At 37.6% G+C, this 20,370-nt stretch overlaps 1 protein-coding gene and 1 long non-coding RNA gene across 5 annotated transcripts in view; one reads left to right on the top strand and one right to left on the bottom strand.

Moving 5' to 3' along the window:
• The window catches only part of PTPRG (protein tyrosine phosphatase receptor type G), a 624,941-nt gene extending 605,151 nt beyond the window's left edge, over positions 1-19,790 (top strand). For all 4 annotated transcript variants that reach the window (XM_036878497.2, XM_036878498.2, XM_036878496.2 and 1 more), the window contains 7 exons: positions 698-791; positions 1,664-1,740; positions 2,163-2,291; positions 5,105-5,251; positions 5,948-6,090; positions 14,619-14,754; positions 15,332-19,790. In XM_036878497.2, the coding sequence (XP_036734392.2) occupies positions 698-791; positions 1,664-1,740; positions 2,163-2,291; positions 5,105-5,251; positions 5,948-6,090; positions 14,619-14,754; positions 15,332-15,478 (873 nt within the window). In that variant the 3' untranslated portion in view covers positions 15,479-19,790. The remainder of the gene's footprint in view (positions 1-697; positions 792-1,663; positions 1,741-2,162; positions 2,292-5,104; positions 5,252-5,947; positions 6,091-14,618; positions 14,755-15,331) is intronic.
• LOC118908673 (uncharacterized) lies at positions 3,581-17,041 on the bottom strand. The gene is made up of 3 exons (XR_005023285.2): positions 16,909-17,041; positions 13,623-13,710; positions 3,581-4,637 (listed from the first exon to the last, which is right to left on the bottom strand). It is a non-coding gene; the product is annotated as an uncharacterized LOC118908673 (long non-coding RNA).
• Positions 19,791-20,370: the final 580 nt, after the last annotated feature.

The raw sequence follows: 20,370 nt of genomic DNA, 5'->3' as shown, positions 1-20,370 counted from the left end.
CCAGGGCCCTTGACAGTAGTATTCAAGCATTGAAGGGATCGCTCCCACACAGAGACTCCATTAAGGTAGATCTAAAAATAAAAAACAAAATTGACAAAATGGTTCAACCTAGCTATCTCAGTAGGAACAATAACCACAAACTACTGGGCTGTTTACAGTGCCCTTAGAACTACGTCAGTCCAGGTCATCAGAAATTTACTGACAAACTGGTAAGTTCTTTATGTTCAAAAAACATCATTAGCTCTCATTACCCTGAAGCAATCTTTTCTAGTATACACCCATATGAATCTCATGTGCCTGTGAGGAATTATAGACAATCCACATTGATTCACTATATAGCTACTGTTCACATAGTACTTGCAATCCAGGAGCCTAAGGCCTGCTAGTAGAAATAAGACAGTCATACAGAAAACAAAGTAATTATGAGAAGTGCTGCTACTAAAACACAGAAAAGTGTTATTTGGGGTATAGTGTTTTTTTGTTTTTCCATCAGTAATCTGATTATTGGTATTTCTGCCAGGTCATCAAGCAAATGCTATGCATGTCATACCTTTACTTTTTCTTGTGTTTTTTCCAGCTTTATATAGCTACAACTGATATATAACATTGTCTGAGTTTGAGGTGCACAAAGTAACGATTATCACAGTGACTTAGCAAAGGCCTTGGAAGGAAGACTAACCTGTTGCCTTTCTTTCAGCTGGTCACACAGTGTAACGCGAAATATGTGGAGTGCTTTAGTGCTCAGAAGGAGTGTAACAAAGAGAAGAACAGGAACTCTTCAGTTGTGCCATGTAAGATCTTAAAATCAGTTTGACTTGGTTGAATGTGTTAGTATTTTTCAATGCATTTTATGTATTACGTAAAGAGGCAAATACCACCAAAGGGGCAAGTCCCACTCAGGACGACCAGGATAGTTTGGAGGGTGGCTATCACGTCAGCAAGTCGCTGCGTCTGTGTGACGTGAAAACTATGAAAACTAGCTTCTGTCCACCTTGAAATTCAAGAATTACGTTACTTCTACCATATCTTAACTAAAAAAAATAAATAAAGCCGTTACTACTGTGGCATTAACACTACTTTAAAACTTAGAGTCCAGAAATAATCTGTACAACTGAAATATGTCATTAAATTATTCTGGTTTTTGGGATCAAGGCACTGTTGAAAGGCAGGACCTTTGTAGAAGTAACTCAGGGCACAGAGGATGGGTGCTGTGGCCACAGGCGTGGCGCTCACTGCAGTCTCTACTGAAAAAGGCCCCTGCTTTCTCAGCCCTCACAGGAGAAAGAATTGGGCAAGGGGGTGGCAAAAGAGCAAATACAGAATGCTGGCAGAACTGTAGGAATATCAAAGCAGGGCCAAAAATGGTCTGAGACCCTCTGAGTCATATTTCTTAGATATTTCTTAGCGATCTACTGCAAAAACCCTGCCCCACAGTAACAATTTACTCCTATAACATCTGTGGCCTTTGGGAATGTGCAGCAAAATTTCATTTTACATTCTGACTTAGCTGGTAACACACTAGCTCGGTTAAAACATAGGTAAGTCTTAAAAAGCAAATGGAGCCAGGGGCATGTTTTACTCACCAAGTAAATGTCAGAAAGTGCTGTTGGTTGTGCATGCATAATAAGGTGAATGTGGTGTTTTTGCTTTTTCCATATGATAGCTGAGCGTGCTCGAGTGGGTCTTGCACCGTTGCCTGGAATGAAAGGAACAGATTACATTAATGCTTCTTACATCATGGTGAGAGTCAACAGTTAATTATAAATAAAGTCAATTAAACTGAAAGGTGCTAAAGAGCAGATACCACTATGTGACTGACGCCATTTTTCAAATAATTTCTCAATGTGTTAATATGAAAATTACAGAATTCTGTTTCTGGAAACCCCTAACAAAAGACAGCTTATCCATGGGTATACAAAAATACTTAAAAATGCTTGTTGTTAATTTCACCCATCTATTGTTTGAATAGATTTTGCATGTGGAGAAAAAATTGTCTTCACATGTTAGAAGTATACCTAAAAATTAGCCAGATATACTGAATGCCTTTTTCAATTATTTAAGTGTGGTCAAAACAATGCTGTGTTATTTCATGAACATATTTTGTTACCACAAAATTAGAACAAACATTCATAATTGCCGATTTTTCGTCTTCCTACCCACAGGGCTATTATAGGAGCAATGAATTTATTATAACCCAGCACCCTCTGCCACATACTACGAAAGATTTCTGGCGAATGATCTGGGATCATAACGCGCAGATCATTGTCATGCTGCCAGACAACCAGAGCTTGGTGAGTGAAGCACATCTGCTGTGTATCCACGAGCCTGAGAGGCCGTGAGCTGCCATGACACTGGCACCTGCCACGGGGCTATAGTGTGTCTGTGCTGGGCAGAAGGGAGTCAGGCTCCTCACCTCTAGGTCTGCACAGAGTTCTTTCATAGGCTCACAGTTCCTGCCCTGTCAGTTCCATTCTTGATTCTCTGCTGCTGATCTCGCTCCCACCACACACACACTTTGTACTGTACATGGCAGCGCAGGAGGCTGTGAAAAAGTTCTTTGTAATGTATGTCCTTAACCCAACCTCTTAGTTGCTGCTGTGTTTCAAAAGTGCTGTACAGCAACTTCATTTAAATCTGTATTTCCTCCACATGCATTAACTCACTCACTCCTCTCTACACCTGTATGGCATATCATCAGAACCAGGATTTGAACCTTAGTCACCTGTATCCAGAGCCTATGCTTAAAGCATTGGGCTCTGATAATTTGTCCCACCCAACAACATAGACATGTTTCCCAGTCCCCGTATTGCCACCAAAAAAAAAAAAAAAAAATCCTATCAAAACTACTAATATGTATCATTATTTCCCCTCCAGCTCTATAGGCAAGTCAGAGCCATTACAGGGAAGGAGATAATGAAAGGGTAGTTTGTTCTAACTTAAAGTCCCTTTTTAAGACCTTCACTAAGCTACCACTTTCTCTTTCTCCTCCCTTTAGCCCGTCCCTGTTGAGGGGTCTTGACTATGCAGAAAACTGAGAAAGTTTTGAAAAATTAAATGTTTGTACTTAGAGTTTGTTGCATTCTTAACAGTTGGGTCTTCAAAAGTTACTGTGAGGACATGTTAAGCCCACAAAGTAAAAACAAAAAACAATGAGGCCCTGCCTCTATGAGTGTCAGATTATAAAGAACAGTGTGTGACTGAACCCTAGGCTTGATGACATGCGCTTGACTGTGTGCCCAGTCAGCAGGAACTTCTCTTTGTCGCATTTTGCTCCAGCTTCAGAATACCAAGACTGCTTCTGCATGATAGAATGGCAACGAAGTTGAGAATCTTAAGCTAAAAACTGGCGTGCAAATTTTCAATTCTGTTTGGCGTGGGGATTGGAGGCATTTACAGTTGTTAAAACATTCATTGGTTGCATAAGTCAGTATTTTGTTACTGTCACTTAACAGAGGACAGTCACCAAAACCATCTACCCACGAACTCATTTGTGTGGGGAAACTGCGGGGACTGGACCAAATCAGTCAGTCCATGTTCTGCAAGCGGCAAGGGTGGAGTCGTGTGTGTCTGCACTCTCGTTCCTCACCCAGCTGTCAGTTTTATAAATACGTAGGCCTCTCTGGACATTGTTAACATATTTGTGAACAAAATAACAAAGAAGCCAGAGTCCTACTGACTTCAAGTAACATTTTAAAAACATCTTTCTAGATGACCAGTTACTCCCTAGTTCACCCAATCTGTGTTCAAAAGTTTGTCTGCCTTTCTTCCCCATCACTCAAGTCCCCTTTGGCAGTCAGAAGGCCAATTTGGTAATTTACTACTCATGCTCATGTCTTCGGTGTTTGCAATTTTAACATTTCCATTTTTCAGATATGGAAATTAAGGCTCAGATAGATTAATTATTCAGGATTACATCCAACCCTAAATCCGTGCTTAATCTACATATACTGGTTAAATTTTTAAGTCTTGTCCACCATAACCTTATGTCTTTACTATCTGTTAAAAAGGACCTATTTCCCATTCCTTGGACAAAATGTATTAAACCCATGACGGTCACAGAGTCCTTTGTACTCAGTAAACCCAATCGTAATCTGTTTCCCCTTATGCTGAGCTTTTAAAATAAAAATGTACTTGGCAATAAACTATATTGAACCTTGAAAGGGTGACAAGTCTTATTGGACTCTTGGCTCATTTCTAATGCAACAATGTAACTAAACAAAACCTTTGTTTTGAACATTATTCAGAATTAATTCTGACACTTCTGACTTCATTAGTAGTATCTAAGCATTTTCAGGAAAATGCCCTTAGAAATGTATATATTACAGGTAAACTAGTTTAGGAAAAGAGGTGGGGGGACTTAATTTCCAACCTAATGCAATGATTAGCTTTTTCTTTTTAGTCCTCCATAATCTAAAAATAAATGAACATTTAAAAAGCTTGCCTGATTCAAGACAGAAAGACTCTTTGTTATCCCCCTTTGAATCCAACATTGACAACAACTTTTTTTAAAGAGCACCTTATACTCCACCAACATGCTCACCTGTGGACAGTCTCTTCCCAGAAAGGTTCTGTCCCTTACCGTTCATTAGTGTGACTGCAGACAACACATGGATCTCTCTGAGCCTTGGTGTCCTCACCTGTAAAGATAATAAAAATCCCTTACATTTTATATTGTAAAAGTTATTAAGATAATGTTGATTAAAGTCCTTTGCAAAATCCTAACCAACTGTGTTGCTAAAGCTGTTGTGAAATAACAGATTAACATTAACTGGTTTAGGTCCTATCTCCTTACTCACTCTGATAATTACATTACAGGACATTTTTCAACTAGAGGCAATGCATCCCCTATAGAGGGAGCATTTTTGGTTGTTACAATGACATGGGTAAAGGATGCTAGCAAATGATTGTTATCAAGTATATTTTATAATAGAATGCAATAACAATTGAACGTGGAATGATTACACAGGGATAGAATTGTATGAACCCAATTTAAAGATGAGTTGAAAGGTATGGGAAATGACAAGCTTAAGAAACCATTTTGCACAAAAAATCATTAACAAATGTTTGACAGCACATCAGAGGTTTTTGTTGTTTTTTCCTACAGGCAGAAGATGAGTTTGTATACTGGCCAAGTCGAGAAGAATCCATGAACTGTGAGGCCTTTACCGTCACCCTTATCAGCAAAGACAGACTGTGCCTCTCTAATGAAGAGCAAATTATCATCCATGACTTTATCCTGGAAGCGACACAGGTAACCTAACCCTCCGATCTTCAGTAACAGTCATACCTGGGCCTTCCTTCTGAATCACAGTGAAGTAATTTACCTCCCCCTCAAGATAGGCCTAGAGTTGTATATGAATATTTTAAACATGTATACTTCCCTTTTTTCTTCCTTCAAATATTTGCTTTTTCCAGCTGGAGAGATGAAATGTAACTGAGCATACATACATACTAATAAAAATAATACATCAGAGCTCAATATTTTGTCATCAGAAATGCAAACCTTGCAATGTGTTGCACAGATAATATCGAGACTTATTTGGGTAAACAGTATTTTAACATTTAATAACTGCCCTCTTAATGGAGTAGATAAGAGGGGAACCATCTTATGTTAGTAATTTAAATGATGATGTCCTAAACCCTTCTTTATCTTTTTTCCCCTTAATTTTGTAGATAAGACAGAGGAGTGTATAAAGTCTCTTATAATCATTGCAACTTGAAGTTTTATTGTTACTTGCATACAAAATAGGATTCCACAATTTCACTATCATGATCTGCCCATTTTTCAATGGCAGGCAGACGTCCCTAGTATTTTTCTTACCAGCCAGTTTGATTAATTGACATTCTTCAGTTATCCATAATACATCCTTTCTCAGGAGCAAGTTCTTACCATTATAGATATAATGAACTAAAGGATGGGATATGACTCATGTTGTGTTGGTTACAGGATGACTATGTTCTAGAAGTTCGGCACTTTCAGTGTCCCAAATGGCCTAACCCAGATGCCCCCATAAGCAGTACCTTTGAACTTATCAATGTCATCAAGGAAGAGGCCTTAACAAGGGACGGCCCCACCATTGTTCACGATGAGTATGTATCTGTTTCTTAATTTTAAAATTGTTAGAGTAGTGGAAAGGAAAAATGGATTTTAAAAACCTCTTCCTTCTCTCAGCCTATGATAATTCTGTCTTACTTCTATAACTTGTGGGTCTGTTTGCATTTTGATACATCAAACCCTTCCAAGGTGTCAGGTTCTCCTGCAGTATATGTTCTAGGAAGGTCAAACTACTAAAATTAGACTTGCATGCCTTCCAAGGTTTTCTATTAAATGGTTACATTTATTTTAAAACCCTACACTGAATTTCAGCAAACACTAGGCAAGAAAACCTTTTAAATATGGTTGAGTTGATTAGTAGTGGAAAAGTTACCAGAGTCTACAATGTGTTTTGAGATTTAAAATACTGTATTTGGGGATTTAAAGGTAAAGGATTTGAATCTCAATGAGAACAAGTAAGTTATTCCTGGTCTCCCACCTACTAAGTGTCCAACTAGTGTTCAAACTCAACCCTTTTTGCTTTAGTAAGAGAAAAAGGGTCATGGCAGTCAGATTTCATGGCTAGAACTGACTAGTTGTGTAACCCCAGACTCTCTGGAATTGCACAAACCTTTAGCCAGTATGTCACCAATTACACATCCTCGTTTCTCTTTTAGTTCCAAGGTAGCTCCTGTGGCCAGCAAATTCTCAGTGCATCCATTGTGTTTATTAGATCACAAGGTACTCTGGAAGCATAGATATTAATAATACATTTGCAAGTAAACCTTATTGTCAAGTCTTTGATTTTCCTTGAACTAATCTGTAAAGGAAGTGAATACAGACTTGACCTTACACCACAGTTCCCTCCTACTTGAAGTAATCACATTATTGGCTGCTGCCAAAGAGTTTTGTGGTCTTCTTTAGGAATAGTGACTACTTCCAAATGTTGGCTGACTCTTAATTAGATTAAAAGTGAAGATCAGGAGAGCATTACAGTCAAAACCACTAAGTTAGATGCCTGAAAATGTGACAAGCACCTGCGCTGCTGAAAGAGCACAGCCGGCCTGGGGCACTGGCGAGGCGCCTGGTGTCTGAAGCATTAGGGTGTGCAGGTCCTGCCTCCAGTTAGGGCTGCTGCTAGAGTTTTCTTCCCTAGCATGGATTAGCTCTCCAAATAAGAGGGTTTTACCAGCTCTTATCAATTCAGACTGAATCCTAACGGTGCTGCCCAGTTCTCTGAGTGATTCTGCTGTTATGATAGTACTCTAAGGAATTTTGTCCTGGAGTCCGTCATGCAAGCTAATCTTACACATACTTAGTTCATGGTAAAGGAAAATGGAAAGAAAAAAATGAGTTAAATAACCTAAATGAAACTGTTTGAATTGAGTTTCTATATTCAGTTATTGAGTATATTGTCTCATTCAGCGATATTTTGACTTATGCCACATGCTGAATATGTCACCTTTGGAATTAATCAAATGTAGCTTGTTCTTAGGCCTAAATAAGGAAGAATTAATCTAAGGGATTGGCAGCACATATCACACAGGTGAGCTGGACTGAAAGCTAACTGAACAAATGTGTTCATTCGTTGAGCCACTATTTTAGGAGATGCTGATTCCATGGAAGTTATTTTTCCACATTTACGCAAGAACAAACTTGAATTTTTGTGGACAGGTGCTAGGTCCAGTGCAAGTACTCTGCCAGTTACTGTTCAGTTTCCATCTCGCCTACTTTTCTCACCTCTGAAGTATCCCTTCGTGAGGGCCTACAACCACCTCAAAGTTACCATGCCTGAAACCAAGCTCATCTTCCCAGCCTGCTGTCCCCTTACGTATACAAACCAGGAACACATCAGATCTTCTGTGTGCTGCCTCCTCACCTCCACATCTACTGGCCACCAAGTCTTATCGATGTGACCCAGCTTCCAGCGCACTTTCCAAATCCTCTTCCAGTGTGGTGGAAGTCTACCTTTCCCAGCTGTCATCCCAGCCCCCTGCTGAACTGCTTCCTGTCGGCCACCTTGGCCCTGCAATCACTGCTCCCCAGAGAGGCCTTTCAATCAGTACACGTTTCAAAAGCAGCTCTCTTTTACTTATCTGAGAGCTGGTCCTCAAAATGTCCTTTCAAATGCCAATCCTGTTTCTCATGTTATAACTATTTCTTTTGTGTTGCCATTATTCCCCACGATTTGTACATAGTCAAGCTTTAAAACTCTTGTTTTCCTTCACTGCCCTACACAGTGACAGGGTTATAAACTCTGCATTGCATTCTGTGTTCTGATTTTTCAAATATCTGAAAAGCAAAGGCCCTATCTATTAATGGTGTTATTAGATGAAAAAGTAAGAAATATAATGAGTGTAGATATTATACACTGATGATACAAGGAACCCCAATGTGCTTTAAGATGATTATAGATAAAGCACTTAAAAACATTACTGCACACTAGAAATTTGAAGTACTTATATTTCTTTGAGATAAAGGCAGGGAAGGATGAAAATATGTTGTTTTTTCTTAACAGCACTACTTATATAGCATTGCTCTCAACGGTGCCTTTTGGGAAAGTGGCAAACTACCAAAAGGCCAATGATTTAATATGTTACTCTTATATTTTTCACCAAGTCCCTGTAGTTTTAAGTGCAAATCCATGAACTTAACAAACATCCTTTAATCCTACTTAATTCCTAAACTTCTGCAAGAGAATGACCTTTATTTTTCTTTTTTTCATTATAATGCTTGGCATGTAGAAGACACTTAAAATAGTCTGTGTATTTGAGTGACTTGACTTAGTTTCTAGTCATGTTAAAAATCTTATTGTGTAGGTACTTCCTTTTAATGAAGATAGTTAAGAGTGGCTAAGTATAGGAAAGGCCAGAGTAATACATGGAGTATGTGAGGCATAATAAAATATTGTCATTTATATACTGAATTTTCTATCGGAATGACTATGGGTAGATTTAAAAAGAGCTAAGGAAAAAACAGAGATCCCCCTGAGTCTTACATTTTCACTAGAATAGATTAAGCAAAGACTAAATTCTTCTATTGAAAAATATCAGTACAAATGATTGAAAAAACAAAACAAAACCTAGCCATACAAAACTGAGAAGGTAAACTCCATATAACTTAGAATCTGAGGAAAGACAACCTAATGAACAAGAACAACAACAACAAAAAATCCAACAAGTCCAGGTTAATAAAGCAGTGACAACAGGATCTTAAATTATGCTCAGAGAGTTAGAGGGAGACTGTGTGAATAAAAACATGTATTATGAAACAGGGACAAATCAGAATCTAAGAAATGGAAATCAAACTCAGTTATGAAAGCTAGACACATAAGTTCTAACACCTGAGAGGTGATCCATGGAGAGACAACAGACATTCAAGTGTAAAAAATAATGGTTGAGATTTTTCTAAGAACTGAATAAAAGGATGAATTCTTAAACTGAAGGATCATGATATATTTGAGTAACATTCAGAGAGATTTGAACACCACAATTAGCAAGGCCGATCTAATAATAATATATAAAAGTATGTCCCCCACAGATACTGTATGGCAAAACCATATAGTCTGTTCAGCACAAATGGTTTATTTACAAAAACTGACCATAAGTGGGATTTCAATACATTCCCAAAACACAGCATCCAAGGCCACCACATTTATTCATTACACTGCATTAATATTAGAAAACCAAGAATGAAGTGTGACCCCAAATCCTTATCCCTAAACACTGAAATCCTTACATCTAGAATTTAGATAATTCATGAGTTAAAAGGTAATGAAAACAAATTATGAAATGCTTAAAACTAGAGGAGCTAAACAGACAGTTCTCCAAAGAAGAAATTCAGATGGCCAATAGGCACATGAAAAGATGCTCCACATTGCTAATCATCTGAGAAATGTAAATTAAAACCACAGTGAGATATCACCTCACACCAGTTAGGATGGCCAGCATCCAAAAGATAAACAACAACAAATGGTGAGGTTGTGGAGAAAGGGGAACCCTCCTACACTGCTGGTGGGAATGTAAAGTAGTTCAACCATTGTGGAAAACAGTAAGGAGGTTCCTCAAAAAACTAAACATAGAGATACCATTTGACCCAGGAATTCCATTCCTAGGAATTTACCCTAAGAATGCAGCAGCCCAGTTTGAAAAAGACAGATGCACCCCTATGTTGACTGCAGCACTATTTACAATAGCCAAGAAATGGAAGCAACCCTAAGTGTCCATCAGTAGATGAATGCTTAAAGAAGAGATGGTACATACTTATTCAGACATAAGAAGAAAACAGATCCTACCATTTGCAACAACTTGAATGGAGCTAGAGGGTATTATGCTCAGTGAAATAAGCCAGGTGGAGAAAGACAAGTACCAAATGATTTCACTTATCTGTCGAGTATTACAACAAAGAAAAAACTGAAGGAACAAAACAGCAGACTCACAGAACCCAAGAATGGACTAACAGTTACCAAAGGGAAAGGGACTGGGGAGGGTGGGTGGGAAGGGAGAGATAAGGGGGAAAATGGGGCGTTACGATTAGCACACATAATGTAGGGGGCGGGGGGACATGGGAAAGGCAGTATATACAGAGAAGACAAGTAGTGATTCAATAGCATCTTACTACACTGATGGACAGTGACTGTAATGGGGTACGTGGCAGGGAGACTTGATAATGGGGGGAGTCTAGTAACCATAAGGTTGTTCAAGTAATTGTATATTTATGATGTCAAAATTAAAAAAAAAAAACTAAATGATGATGAAGTCACTGCATTTCAAAACCTGATAGGATGTAGCAGAATCACACTCACAAAAAATTATTGCCTAAACTGCATATACAGAAAAAGATTAAAAACAAGCCATTCGACTCAAGAAACCAAAAAAGAACCAGATAAATACAAAAAAGTCCAAGTAACTGAAAGAAAACAGCAATGGGTTCATAGAGTAGATACAACTTTGGGAAATGGTGAAGAAAAAATACTATGTATCTGTTGTTACTTTAAAAACATTTGCGAATTATCATTTTCTTAAGTCTTTCTTTTAGAGTTTTATACTGAAGTATTAAATACCTGGGATTTGCTTCAAATGGGGGAAGAAGTAGAGATGAGACAAAGATTGGACATGAACTGGTGATTACTGTAAATGACTCACAGATGAAGGCTACATACATGTTACTGTACTTTTGTGTTTGATATTTTTTATAATAAAAGGTTAAAAATAGAACTATTCTAAGGGAGATGGCCTGTTTGTAACTCTATACTAATACATGTTTAAGCCTAGATAATACACATAATGGGTAATATCTACTGAATGTGTCATTCGCACGAGGGCGTTTCTGTCCTGAGCCAGTCAGCTCTAGTCTCACTATGAGACCTTGGCCAGTTACCTCACGTGATGTGCCTTGTTTTTGTCAACCTAAAAATGGGGATAATAATAGTACTTAAAGAGTTATTGTGAGAATTGATGCGTGTAAAAAAAAAAAACAGCTATGAGTCTGGCACATAGTAAGAGTACAACACAAATTTGTGATTCCTAACAACTCAATAAAAAGATAAGTTCTCAAATTGTTAAGGCTCACTACGTCCTGACTGAGCTACACTTCAAAAATAACACAGAAGGTAACCCTGACTTAAAAAACCAAGGAAGGCTAGTGCCAGTTTGGAAAATAAGCCAGTCTTATTTGAACATGGGTACAAAAACCTCAATAAAATACTGCCACAGTAAAACCTTTTGTTTTATTAAAAGAATTGTACATCATGAAAAATAAGATTTAGCCTAGGAATGCAGAGCTGGCTGCACATTAATAAATATCCAGAATTTGCTGAGATAAACAGATTTTTTTTTCTCATTTGATTTTTTTTAAATTAAAGTACTGAAATAGTCTTCTAATGGTTTCAAATACATAACACAGTGGTTCAACACTCACCCAAATTACCCAGTCCTCACCCCCTCCATTGTGGTCCCTTTCTATCAGCATAGTAAGATGTTAGTCATTAATTGTATTCTCCATGCTGTACCACCATCTCCGTGACCTACCTATATTGTGATTGCAAACTATTGTGACTTTAATCCCTTTCTCCCTCCCCTTTGGTAACCACTAGTCCCTTCTCGGGGTCTTAGTCTACTTCTATTTTGTTCCTTTTGTTTTGCTTTGGGTGAACAAATTTCTTAAAAAAACAAAAATAAAAAAATCAGCAGATGTTGGAAAATATACAATAAAGTAACACCACTCATAATTCCCCTCCATAATTCATAAATAGCTTGATAAATGTTATTTATCAGAACCTGACAGCAAACATTTTCATTTGATATTAAAAACAGGAGCTTTACCATTAAAGTAAAGAATACAACATGATACCTCCTTGCAGTATCAGATTGCAAAACTGGCATTACTGGCAAATAAAGATGTAACCAAGTGGATGTGGAAATCAGTAACTTGACTGTATCACATGAAACCAAACAGAAAATGTCATAAAAAGGCCATGCTTAGGAATAACAGAAACCCTTAAGTACCCAGGAATTACCCTAAAACGAAATTGGTGAAGACTATGAAGGTCACTATAAAATCTAATTGGAGAAAAAGGCATCATGCTCATGAACAGGAAGCACTCAAAGACACGTCCACCTCCTCAGCTTGACCTGCACACGCAGTGCAGCCTAGCCAGCATCTCAGTGAAGCGCTTCATGTTCCTTGACAGCCCTGTCTCGAAATTAATGTGCGACACGAAGGGATGGAGGAGAAATGTTAGGGTTATTTGCAAATGAGTATACAAGGGGAAAATGACTACATTTGTTTGAAGCACTAGGGAAAAAATGAAACATTAAATGTTGAGACAGCCAAAACTACTGTGGAAACTTGCTTTAGCAAATATCAAGATTTCAAACAAATGTGGAGAAATATAAAAAACAGACGAACAGATTAAAGGGCTAAAACAGAGCTCACCAACAGGCCTGCATTTACGAGAACTTACTCTATGATAAAAAGGAAGCTCGAATCAATGAGAAAAGATGAGACTATTCAATAAAAAAATGCTAGGACAAGTGATTATCCACTGGAAAAATAACTAAAATCAGACCCCTGACATCAAAACCAGAAAAAGTTTCAAATGAATTAAATGTACAAAATAAAATTAGAAAAATACAGAATTCTTTTTTAAATACTGGGTTAGGGAGAGCATCCTCAAACAAGATTCAAATACATCTAAATTACAGTATTAGAAAAACCTCAAATAATAGTAAGAGCAACTAGAGATTGAAAAAAAAACTTGCAACATGTACAACAGATAATTAATATCTCCTATAAAAATTCACCTGAAAGAAACATTAAAAAAAAGCCAAGCTATATTAATAGGCAATTTCAGAAGAGGAAATACAATGGCCAATAAACATAAAAAGATATTCAACTTCCTTAGTAATCAAGGAAATGCAAATAAAAACAATAATAAAATACAATGCTACACCCATCAGGTTGACAAAAGCATTTAAACTTTAAAATGAGGGAAAACAAGTATTCTCATGTCAGGCAGAGTATGAACAGGTAAAAACCACTTAGGAGAGAAGTATGGAATTATCTTTAAAACTAAAAATGGGCATACCTGTGACTTAGCTCTTCCACTCATGGCACCTCTACTAATGTGCAGAAGAAATAACCTGAATGTCTGTCCATAGAGAAGTCCAGCATGCCTGTAGAGGATGGAATAATGAGTTGGATTGCAATGTACTGATATACCTAAATCAAGAAAGCTACACATAAATATCTAACAATTGTTACATCTATAATAGGTTACCTCTAAAGTTGGGGTAGTGGCTGGGGGGACACTTTGGTCTTACTTGTATTTAAGATAAACAGCATCTATAATGTGTTAATTTCATAGAAGAATAAATTCAGAAACTGCATATTTAATAGTTTTCAACAGAACAGTAAGCATAAGACATCTAAATTCTAGTCTCAGTTCTACCACCAACCAGTACCACCGCCTTGAACAATTCACTTAATTCATGTGTTTTCTCATTACTAGTAAGGAAACTATGTGTCATCACAGGTTCCTACAAAAAATGGAGTTGCCAACCTGGCCTGATGAAAATGTCTGCCCTTCTAAGACTGAATGTCTACACTTCAGTGCCAAAAATAATTACTATGAAATTCATCTTGAAAATGCTCTGACTGCATTTTGAACTATATTATTTCCATTTTTATTCCTATTTTCTAAGTTCAATTTAGGTGGTTGGGATCGTGAAAAAAAATTTTCACCACTTTCTATTTGATAGCTTGTAGTTACAGTTTGTGTATCTTTCTTACTGTATCACCCCACACCCAATCATCTGTAGCCCTCCCAAGTCTAATTTTGAACCTCTCAGCTCATATTGACCATCAAGTTAAGCATCTGATAAGCCAGTTTGGAAGATTTACTATTCATAAATACATGTCACCTTTATGCTAGCTACTAAATCTCTCTCCTTCACAGCATTTCATTCATTTTTGTGCTTTCAAATACAGTGTACTTAGCCTCTATGAAGAGTAATGGTAATTTCACTCTAATATATTCAGTCCCTTAGTAAATCTGAAAGAGCATTTTTGTTTCCTCCCCAAGGTACGGAGCAGTTTCCGCAGGAATGCTGTGTGCCCTCACCACCCTGTCTCAGCAATTGGAAAATGAAAATGCTGTGGACGTTTTCCAGGTTGCAAAAATGATCAATCTTATGAGGCCTGGAGTATTCACAGACATTGTAAGTACTCTGCTTACTTGTGAAGCCTGTACAACAGCAGGTGAAACTCAGGCTCACACTTTATAGCAGTAGTTCTCAACTGGGGGAGACTTTGCCCCCCAGGGCATGTTTGGCAATGTCTGTAGACTCTTTTTTGGTCGTGAGAACTGGAGATGGAGAGCGATGCTGTGGCATCTAGTGCATTGGGCCCAGGGCTGTTTCTGGGCGGCTTGCTGTGCATCAGACAGCCCTTTACACAAGGATTGGACCCAAAATAACAGCAGTGCTGAGGCTGAGAAACTGATTCTAGAATATAGTACTCTCTAGTTATACTGATATTCTAGTATTTAAATTCAGTCAACACTGAGAATTAGCTCCAAGCTAACAGAGCTGTCAAGGACAGGAACAAGGCAGACATCTTCATTGTAAAGGATTCAAGTGACTTTTTCTTAAAAGTTTCTTAGCATTAATATATGTGTATACCTGTATATCTGTTCTGTATGTTTTTCACAATTATTTTTTGAATTAGTATTTCCACCTTAGGCTACGTGACTTTGCTGTTCTCTTGGTCTCAAACCATCTTCCTCCTCTTTTTCAGGAACAATACCAGTTTGTCTATAAAGCAATGCTCAGCTTGGTCAGCACTAAAGAAAATGGAAATGGTCCCATGGCAATGGATAAAAACGGTGCTGTTCTACTTGCAGATGAATCGGACCCTGCCGAGAGCATGGAATCTCTCGTGTGATCGGAATCCTGAAGGGGCACTTACTTTGTAAAACTTCTGAAGACTGAGAACTTTTTTGAGGCCTTTTTTGCCAGACTCTAGGTTATACAATAACCCAGTTACTTTTTTACACTGATAAAAGTTTTGATATTTATTTTTTGTCATTTTATGTCTTAATGGTATCCTACTGAGCATTTGCACCTCTGTTTATTTCACACAGTGAAAAACCCAATCTGACCTAGTTTGCACTATCTGATCAGTGTTACTGCCTATAACCTAATACTAAAGCAAACCTGACGTGACATTCCATGACAACATACACGCTACTTTTCAGTTAAGTACAAGTGAAGGTCTTTGTTAGGACAGTGAATCTTGTTTTTTTTATTGTTATTATTATTATTATCGCTAAGTAGTTGCACTCGGCTAGCAGGCAGTGCTGAGCTTTTCATCAAGTCCCCCTCTCCTGTTTCTGTTTGGCCCTGTTCAGCACTGGACGCCTTCCGTACTGACACGGAGTTGCAGGGGCACTGTTCTCTTTTTACGAAATAGCAGGTTATTGGGAACTCATAAGAAGGTCTGTCAACCTCATGGCCTAGAAATGGTTCCATTTATGGTGGTGAAGACATCCATTAAGAAATTAGAAGGCGTAAGAGTTGGTTCATGTGAACATTACTTATTAGTTAAAATTATATTCATAGCTTAAAAAAATGCCCAATTGTGTCAAAATAAAGGATTTCTCTGTATTACAGTTTTCACAGTAGGTATGTGGACAGTGTGTGTTATTTCCATTTTGACTCTGAAACACCTACACCCTAAAATCAGACTATCTTTCACAATAGAGAGATGGCAATATTTTTCACATCTCAGTTATGAAACCCTTTTAGTGTCTCTCCATTAATGCTTCTCGGTTCATAGTAGTAAGTGCACTTCACAGCCGGTGGAATACTGAAAAATTTTGCAGGTGTGTTTTTAAACCTAGTCCTCAAAAATATCCCTATTACTCATATAGTGATCTAATAAAAACTGCCTATAGAGTTAATATTCTTTTCTTTCCTTTTTTGCCAAGTGTTTCCTGATAAATCCCATAATTGAACACATTCTTCTACTTAGATTAATTTGAAAATATTGGATTAGCAGAAGGCTTGGGATTTTCTAGATTCCACATATAGGTAAATCTGATTTGGAGAGAGAAAATTAGAATCTTGAATAAAAGGTGATACCAACAATTGCAAATGTTTTTTAAAACAAAGATGGCTGGCTGTGCATTTAAGTAGCTTAGTCTCAAGAACAGATACACTTCAGTAGAAGAGGCCGATCATCGTTACACAAGGGCCCAAGGACGTGACTGGTCTAGCCTCTGGAGCCATATGCACCCTGCAGTATATAATGGGAAAACTGCGAGCATTAGGAAGAAGTTTCAGTTCAGTAAGTTAAAAAAATGAGCTACTTACTGAGATCTGTTTCATTTATTGCACATTTGCTTTTGAGGGACAACTTCTGTCAGAAGTGAAATCATTCACCAGAACTGGGCCTGTTAAGAAGAAAAGAGTTTTGGTTATAGCTGATGTCCGCACATTTTAACAAAAGTCCATACTGGCTACTATCATAGTATCAGACATTAAAACATTAATGATAATCACTATTTATAATGAGGTTCTGTTTATCTTAAATTGACTTTCTATGAAATTTGTCAAAGTGGTGCTGAAGGACCAAAACTGCTAAGGGGAGAGAGTACAGGCCAGGATAACGGCGTTTTCATGAACTACACACTTGCCAGGGTTAACCTCATCTTTTCATCACACAGATTCAGCAACATGGAACGGTCTGCTATTCACAAACTGCAGCCTAGGCTGGAGGAAAGATGTGCAAGCAAACAAAGTTTGCTAAAAAAGTAAGCACTAGGTGACAGACACTTTATAGGCTCTCTGCTCCTTTCAGAGCACATAGAAGCGTTACCTAACTTTTTTTTTTTTTAAAGCTTGAACACAGAAACACTGTGTAAGTGCCAGGAGGCTGAGGGGACTCAAGAAGGAAAAGATTTCAGATCCTGGCAAGGGCTAGATTGTTTTATTCAATGAGGTAGGTTACTTTAGTAGAGACTGTTGACAGGAACTAACTCTTTTTGGTAGTTGGCACAATGGATTTGACTTTACGAAGTAATGCTAGAGGTCAGGGTCAGGGACCCTCAGTTTTTTTTCTTAATACAAGTAAACATTGGTTAGAAGACACATAGCGAGTATTTCCTTCCGTGCTATTTACAGAGGGCTCAAGCCATGAAAAGGCATACCCTCCAACACATTTCTTGATCAGCTCTTAAATGGGTACCAGAGTCATGCTAATAAAGAAACAGCTAGAAAATAGAAGCACTACAAGGATGGTTTAGAAGTTCTCTAAGAGCAGCTGTGTGTCTAAGCAGGCTTGAACCAACATCTACAAATCCTGACTCACTGAGCTATGAGCAACTGCTATTTGCCCATCTTGCCAAAGTGGTCCAAACCCCCTTCACTGGGGACGGTCACATTCACAGTTCCTCACCGTCACCCTGCATTGACAGAACTATGTGTGCCTCTTCCCAGAGGCAGAGAGTTCCAAAGATGGTGTTTTCTGTGAGACATAAGCACATTGCTTAACTACACTAAGAAGGTTATTAGCACTTGGCACTCGGGAAAGGACGTAGCTATCATAAATTAATGTGCTTTTTAATAAAATAAGTGTATTGGGTATATAGATTTAGTGCTAGGTGAACAGAATGCACTCATCATACTAACCTGAATTGCAAAGATCAGACTAAGTGGCAGTGCTGGGCATCAAAGACAACACCTCATTGCCATCAGAAGAATTCTTTCTTGCATCTAATACCCACAAAATCTTCTCATATATTTAAAAAAAATAACTTCTGAATGCCAACATGTGTAAGATTAATTGGTTTTTCCTCAATGTTTATGTCTTGGGAGTTTTTACAGTCTGTTTCAAACTGAAGAGCCCAGTAAGGTCAGAGAAGGTTATGGTGTTCAAGGCCTGGCTGTTAAAGAGTTTTTAGCCCAGAATGACTTACTGGGATCAACAAATAACCTTAATTATTTTATAATGACACAGCACAACTGCCTTGTTACGAGTTTTTTCTTAAATGCATATATACTGTATTTAAAAATTAAAATATAGATAACAATTTACCAAAGACACATATTACTAATTCTAAGCAAAAAAGTAAAAAAGCCCAAACATCATAATTTAAGAAATATAATCAAAATGTACTCTTGTCTTAAGATTTTAGCAGTTATACTAGAAAATGCATTTCAACTCCTTTGTTCTGAAGTTTATATTCAAATGGCGCCAGTGAATTTTTATATGAAGGGAAAATGCCTGCGTTTTTTTTTTCCTTAAAGGCTGTAATTTCACTAACCCTTTTGTGCTTTCCCTTAGTTGCCATTTAATATATGACACTGGCTTTACTTACATAGAAAGAAGACATGATACCAATAAGAAGGAACTGTAACAATGATATTTGGCCTCTACTTTGTCTTAGCTGTTAAACTGTTTTTAGTATTTTTGTTAAATATTTGCAAAGGGAAGCATTTTCTACAGAGGACAATTAATTTCAAGAAAAATATCTTGAGTTTTAAGAAATAAACATCTCCAGGAAAGGAGACAGCTGATTTTATAAAATGTCACAACTCTCCAACATTTGGGGTAGTGACTCCTTTTTTTTGTTAGGATATTTGGAACTAGCAAGCAGCCATTGTTTCTAAAAACTCAGCTTTCGTGTTGATTCGTTTCTTTCACTTCATTCAGAAATAGCTAAAACCATTAAAACTGTAAATATTTTGTTGCTTGGGTAAGCATCTTCTGGGAACTTTGTATCTATGGTATATAATCATAGAATTTTATATTTTCATATAAAGCTAATTTTTTTCTAGTTTCAACTCAGTCATAGTTTTTTTTGTGTGTGTGTTTTTTTTCCCCGTGGTGGATATGTGAATTTGACTTTCTGTGTTTTGAAGTAGCCAAGAGCCATCTTTGCATTCCAAAAGAATCGAACATGTGTTATTTCTTTGAGGCAGTGATTGTGAAAGCCGTATTTTCTTTTTAAATTCCACTGACCATTTGTGCAATAGGAATTAGACATGATTAGTCACTGAATACATTCGTTGCATTGACCCATTTGGAGAAAGTGCGGCTTTTTTAATTTGTCGGGGGGAGGGGTTTTATAACCTGAATTTTTTCCTTTTTTCTTCTGTTTAAGACTATATCAAATCATTCTATTATAGTGTTATTTAATATGTAAATTGTATTGCTATACATTAAAAATAAAGTATGGTTTTTGATGTATTCATTAGTACGGAGCATTTCTATAGAAATACACCCAATAAAATCAGGTTGCTAGTCTCCCTTAAGAGGTACCATTTATACCTTCCAACCCTGTCTTAGTTTTCATGGTTGCAAAATGAGTTTTACAAGTCATCTTCGTACAGGCGACAAATGAAAAACGAGTGAGTTTACTGTTCTTCCTCCTTTAAGGAGTTAAACAGTGACAAAGTTTTACTGGCATTTAGAATCAAGCACTCATCTTCAGTGTACCAACTGGACTGGTAGCACCTTCTCCCTCTTATTTACTGTGTCAGGTGGAGGATATGTCCTGGCAAGAGCATTGGAGAATCTATGAGATATACGCAAGACCTACAGACACGTGTCAGACGCACGGAGGATACTGTAATTGCTTCTGCTTACAAGGAATGTTGCCACTTCCAAATGAGTACACAGCTCCCAAACCTGGCAGCTCGGGCCCACTGTTCTGAACCTCTAGTGGCCCCACATCAGGAGGTCAGCTATTACTACCAGGGCCCTAGTTTTTCTTCCCAGAGAGCGAAAGCTCTGATACTTAGTTCTCCCTCACTAACAGGGAACTTACGGAA

The sequence above is a fragment of the Manis pentadactyla genome, chromosome 1 (assembly GCF_030020395.1).
Source record: "Manis pentadactyla isolate mManPen7 chromosome 1, mManPen7.hap1, whole genome shotgun sequence".
Taxonomy (NCBI): Eukaryota; Metazoa; Chordata; class Mammalia; order Pholidota; family Manidae; genus Manis; species Manis pentadactyla.
This window is presented reverse-complemented; position numbering and strand designations above follow the sequence as displayed.